The sequence below is a fragment of the Otolemur garnettii genome, unplaced genomic scaffold (genome assembly GCF_000181295.1).
Source record: "Otolemur garnettii isolate 467f Iridium unplaced genomic scaffold, OtoGar3 scaffold00189, whole genome shotgun sequence".
NCBI lineage: Eukaryota > Metazoa > Chordata > Mammalia > Primates > Galagidae > Otolemur > Otolemur garnettii.
Window position 1 is genome coordinate 2,862,559 of NW_003852584.1, and position 6,327 is coordinate 2,868,885.

The window sequence follows — 6,327 nt, forward strand, 5'->3', positions numbered from 1 at the left end:
ACTTGGGCTCAAACGATCCTCTTGCCTCAACTTTTCTATTTGTCATGGAGACGGGGGTCTTACTTTTTGCTTAGGCTGGTTTTGAACTCCCGAGCTCAAGCAATGCATGAGCCACCATGCCTGGCCACTTTTTTTTTTTGAGACATAATCTTACTTGGTCACCCTTGGTAGAGTGCTATGGCACCTTAGCTCACAGCAAACTCAAACTCTTGGGTTCAAGAGATCTTCTTGCCTCAGCCTCCCAAATAGCTGGAACTATAGTCACCCACCACAATGCCTGGCTATTTTTTAGAGATGGGGTCTCACTCTGGCTCAGGCTGGTCTTAAACCTGTGAGCTCAGGCAATCCACCCACTTTGGCCTCCCTAATTAATCATCTTTAAAAATTTTTATGGCACACCTAAGATGCTCTCATGGCACACCAGTGTGCTGCTGCATACCAGTTGAAAATCACTGATGTAGGTCCAGTGAGGTGGGTCATGTCTGTAATCCTAGCACTCTGAGAGGCCAAGGCAGGGTGGATTGCCTGAGCTCAAAGGTTCAAGACCAGCTTGAGCAAGAGCAAGACCCCTATCTCTAAAAAAATAAAAATAAAAATAGCCAGGAATTTTGGCAGGCACCTGTAGTCCCAGCTACTTGAGAGGCTAAAGCCAGAGGATGGCCTGAGCCCAAGAGTTTGAGGTTGTTGTGAGCTATGATGCCACAGCACTCTACTGAGGGCAACAAAATGAGACTCTATCTCAAAAAAAGGAAAGAAAACCACTGGTCTCAACCAATCACCTATCTTTTTACTCCCTCTACTAAAAGTGTACAAGTGGCATTTACTGCCTAAGGGTGTCCTCCAGATATAGATTCATGGGAACATTCTAAGTACAAACTTACTATCCTTAATGCTTTCTGTCCTGGCTTAGAAAAATGTTCATTTCTTAAATTTAAGTACTTATAATGCTAGAGTAAGTTATTAAAATTCCTGTCAATTTATACCTACCTCACAGGTTGTATTACTGGATCGCATGTTTGGTTCCAAACAATTCCTTTGAGACAACCTTACTGTTTTAATACGTCTTTGAAGTTTTGCTATTTTTGCCTAGAAGAGAAAAACAAATATTAAATCAGACTACCAAATGATATATCCTATAGAAATAGAGGAAAAATTATTTGCCAAAGTAGTTTGAGACCTAGGCATTTACCCAAATGAGAAATTCTCATGTGAGAAAAAAATTTAGACCACATTTTATGCTTGTATGATATTTAAGAATGGAAGAGAAGAACCTCAAACTTCTAACTGGTCCCTAATAAAATTAATGTTGAGTGGTGGCACCTGTGGCTCAAAAGGGTAGGGTACTGGCCCCATATGCCAGAGGTGGCAGGTTCAAACTGAAATGGGCAGGTTCTCAGCCCTCCTCCGCCCTCCTCCCAGAGTTGATTCTAGGAATGGGCCCACCTCCCAAATCCCAGAGTCGAACGCGACAAGTTCCCAGCTTGACTCCCTCCTCCTCCTTTCCCCTCAGAGGCGAAACAGGGAAGCACGAAAAGTCCCAAGTTCAGATGAACAATGGTGGGAATTTACCCAGATTGTAACCCCCCTGCCCTGAGCTAACCAGCCATGCTTTGCTTCTGTAGTATGCTTGCTCAAAAATTACATAGGGCAACCTGCCCTCTACTGGGATGGATTGTCTCAGAGCAGCAGTCCCCTGCGCAGCTTCAATAAACCTCTGATTGATTTGCACTTAAGTGGGGTCCGAGTCTATCTTTTCAGGTCATAAAGGGTACAACATTGGAGGCACCAGCAAGGTCACATCTGACCCCGGCCTGGGCTGACCACCAACTGATGGCTCCAGGGAAAGGCCTCAAAGAAACGTTCTCTCCGCCCCAGGGGCCCGTGGACACATGGATTCTGGGCACAGGTTCCCAAATTTTCCAATTCAGTAAGTCTGTTCTGTTCTATTCTGGTCTCTAGAGAATCTGGGGGAACAAAAGGCTAAGCTGGATGCAGCCTGAGACACCTGTTCCCGAGGCAGGGGAGAGACAACTCCCTGTCTCACTGGTAATCTTGATAACTCTGGTAACTAAAGGTTGGAGCCTGCAAGTCTTAAAGTTCAGAGCTGCTCTTAGTTTAAAGTATTTTAAGTTTTTACGTGTTCTGTGTTACTGTATGATCTGTATGAGTGAGTAAAAGAGTTTAGATGTGATTCCATGACCCTGAGGCCATGGAGTCCGAGTGGGCCTCCATCCATGGTCCATGACTTTACCATATGGCTTAGTGGCGGGCCCTTCAGGTTGACCTGGAGTGGGGTTTATACCTCTCCGCCTATGCCAAGATAAGAGTTTTCAACCCTTTGGGGATGTGGCCGGGAAGGCATCTGAGTGGGGGTCAGGCAAGACTCCGCATCTGACTAATTTCTGTCTGTTGAATGCCGTTTGTGTTTTCTATCCTGTTCACTTGTCTTTTTTTTTTTTTGCCTTATTGGTCTATCTGGTTTTTATGATGTTTATATTGTAGTTTCTTTGTCCGTTTGTTACTGTCTGCCTAATCATTTGTTCAAAATAAGACAGGGTAATTTTTGAAAATGCTCTTTCAGTAACTTTTTAATTTCAGCCACTGCACCAAGAGTAACAGTAAAAAAAGTAAAACTGGCTATTTTACACATTTTCTGCAAGTAAAACTAACCAGCTTCCCTTGGTCTCAAGGTGATTTGTGACTTTGAGTACAGGCACCTACTTGGCAAAGATATTAAATTGAGCCCGCAAAATCATGCAGGGAGAGTAAAAGGTAGAAGCTGTGCCATGAAAAATATTGCAGTTTGGACAGTCTGGTAGGCTTTAAGATTTGGTTTCTTTTCGGCAATTAAAGAGTTACTACAAAGTTTATTAAAACTGTTTCCTTTTTAGCTATTAAAATTACAATTGTTATGTTACAAATAATTTTAAGATAAAGTGCTGGTACTCAAAAACCCAAAGTCAACTACCCATTTAAAATTTAAAACAGTAGCGGCTTAACATTATTCTGGTTGGCATGCATTCGGCCAATCCTTAGGCGGCCTCTAGGACGGGGGAAGGTTATGGTCCCTCTGAGGGGAGGCACCCCCTGGAAACATCCCAGGGTCCCTGGAGAACTTGGAGCCCTCAGGAGACCAGCTAACGATCATCCCTAAGTTCATCCTTGAGTCCACCTCCAGAGGTAAGACACTTTTAACATTTATTTCTAGCTAGTGTCTGCAGATGCTAATGTAACTATTAATATTATTTTGTTGTACTTATTTGTTGTAAAAATATGTAATTGTTTGTTAAATTCATTTGTTGAAATTTGTATAATGCCCTTAGGAACCTCCAAGAGAAGGCCAAAGAGACAGTAACTTTGAATAGGGACACCAGGTTGCCAGGCTATTGACTATCAGAGGCTCTTGGAGGTGTGTGAAAGCATGTGTCGGGGACCAACCCGACCAGTGGGGAACCTTAGCCCTACTGGCCTGTCAGAACCCCCAGAAATGTGTTAACACCCATCACCAGAAACACCATTAAAATGAAAACGGGGGTCCAATCAACCCCTGGGGTATTTGATCACCCAAAGGCCCGTTACAAAGTATATAAAAGTGTGTTCGTGTACTGATTTTAAGAGTACAGGAGTAAAAACTATAGATTATTAAACATAGTTCATGTTGGGCTCATGTCTGTCTTGTAGTTTTGTGTCATTTGTTCAGTGTTTATTGGAAGATTGGTCTTGGCCTAAAACAGTCTTAAAAACATTTGTGAGTGGATTGCAGATCTTTTCTTTCAAGGGACCCTTCAAGACTTTACTCCTTCTGAAACTGCCTTATTTACCTACTTGCTCTTGTGTGTCCTGCACCCCTCACCATCTGGTGCATCTTTGGCCTGGCAGTCCTTGGTCTCCTCATCCTTATTATTGGTACTAGACGTGGTAGCACTGCCCCCCTCCCCCCCATCCACCAGGGAACATGTGACCTTGTTCATACTTCTGTCCCCACCTAGTTCTAATCCTTCTGCATCCCCCTAACTCTTTGATGCCCCATTGTCACCAGACTTTTGAGCCCCTCCTTTTTCTGTCTCCTGGGGAGGATTCTTCTATCAAAGCTACTAATCCTCAACGTGGAGTCTTCTCCTTTTCCTAGTCTAAGGAGATTTCTATTAAAAGCCCATATAAAAACCCTGGCAACTTGTCCCTTCTGTTCTCCCACTATCAAGTGTTGTTACTCAGACTATCTTTCCTTTCAGAATTTCCATGATTAACATTTGCCTGATTGTGGTACTCTTAGTTGCCATCAGTCAAGAGAAAGAAATTGGATAGATTTTTATAATAATATTATCCCGTGGTGGGTCCAAAATTCCCACCCTGTTGACTTGTTAGTATATTTATTTTGTCATCCAATCACATTTCCTGTTAAGCCTTCATTCTCGCTTATGCAGGCAACAAGGTTGCTGCTGACAACAGCAGCAATGACTGGCTAAAAATTCAGACATAGTAAGAGGAGTTTTGATTCTTTTCACTGCCTATGAAAACTTGCCCACTCCTTTTGACAGACACCTGGCTTTCCCACCTCACTGCCTCTATCTCCTCTCTTGGAACCATCCTCGGCCAGTCTATCCACCTCAACCCCACCATTTGCCTTGCACTCAGGACACAGCTCTCAGGTGACAAGTGGGTACTTTGCAGGATTTAGCTATTGCTTCCTTGTTGCAGCCCTTAGCCAAAACAGCCCTGATTCTCGTCATTGAACAATACTTGGACCAGGGCCACTCCCCATTCTGACATTTGGGCAGAATAGTAAACATACCTTTACAAACTGAATGAGTATTTTAACAAATAAATAAATACAGCCCTGCACCTTGGGCAAGTTTATTAAATCTTTGCAGTTTTTGTCTGGGAAAAAATTAGAGTGTGTACTCCCTACTCAGAATGGAGCCTTCCAAAATGTTTGGGACTGCTTTGTTCATAACCTTACTAGGGCTCAATATGGCCTGCAGTGTGTTTGTGCCTAGAAATGGAAGTCTGATTTCTGAGCTTACCCTTGCCTGAAAAAATAAAAATTCCCTGTCTAGCCCTGATTAGAAAAATCCTGTATTAATGTTATATTTCACAAATGTCTCTCATTTGTAAACTGTAATAATTTGGTTATTTAAATTGTTAGAAAAACTGAGTCTTTATCAAAGAAAATAATTCTTGCCTTTTAAAACCTTCAGTTTGGCAAGTAAATGGTTAACTGTAATCCTGTTTTGTAAAAAGTAAATTTTAGGGAGTAAGAAAAATTAGATAGAAAGAAAAATGACACTGTGTAAAGAAACAACACTGTGTGATAAATTTGTCCTGAAACAGAATGGTTATTTAAGAAAATAAAAAGCAAGGCAAAAGTTAAAGAAAATTTAAAATGTTTATAAATTATCTGTGCAGGTTGAAAGAGTCTCATACTATGTATTTCCTTCAAAATATTTTGGCTTGTAATTTTGTTTAAACAAATGTTTAAGCCTTTAATATTTAACAAAACTTCCAAAGTAAAAACTCTAAATTTAGAGCCCTGCACCTGTAGCACTGTAGTTGTGGCGCTGGCAACATGCACCAAGGCTGGCAGATTCAACCTCAACCTGAGCCAACTGAACAGCAAAAACACAACTCTAAATCTGGTCTTTTTAAAATGTTAAAACCACTGAAAACTTAATAAAAAACCAAATTAAATTTAATCTATTAAAAATGTATAGGAAACATTGTCAAATATAAAATGGTAATTAATTTTGTATGAGTTATGATTATATACATGTTCCAATATTGTAAAGCATTGGTCTGTCCTAACATGTGAGACGTTGGTCTATCCTAATATATATTGTCAGTAATAATTTTAATTCATCTAAAAAATGTTTTTTATGTAACTGGCTGAATTAAAAGTTTGTCCTAAAAATAAAAAAGGAAAAAGAAATATTAAGAGAGACTGATAAATTCTCTCGAATTCAAATTCCTGATGTCTTTAAAAAGCAGATTTTTAGAACTTTCATTGGAAAGTTAACATGTCTATGAATATAACCTAACTTGAAACAGAACAGAAATCAGTTACATGGAACTAGGTCAGTTTGTTATGACTTTTGTTTGAAATACTGTTGGTTCTGTCTGTGTTCTGTTTTCCAGAAGTCAAGAAAATAATTTTGTGTCTTTTAGGCTCAGCGCCTGTGGCTCAAGCTGCTAAGGCGCCAGCCACATACACCTGAGCTGGCAGGTTAGAATCCAGCCTGGGCCTTCAAACAACAATGACAGCTGCAACCAAAAAATAGCTGGGTGTTGTGGCGGGCGCCTGTAGTCCCAGTTACTTGGGAGGCAGAGGTA

The 6,327-nt window shown here is 40.9% G+C and overlaps 1 protein-coding gene across 1 annotated transcript in view; it reads right to left on the reverse strand.

The window, feature by feature from the left end:
* The window catches only part of ATF7IP2 (activating transcription factor 7 interacting protein 2), a 31,719-nt gene that overhangs the window by 15,834 nt on the left and 9,558 nt on the right, over positions 1 to 6,327 (reverse strand). Inside the window, 1 exon segment of the mRNA XM_003804095.1 lies at positions 988 to 1,086. Within this exon segment, the coding sequence (XP_003804143.1) occupies positions 988 to 1,086 (99 nt within the window).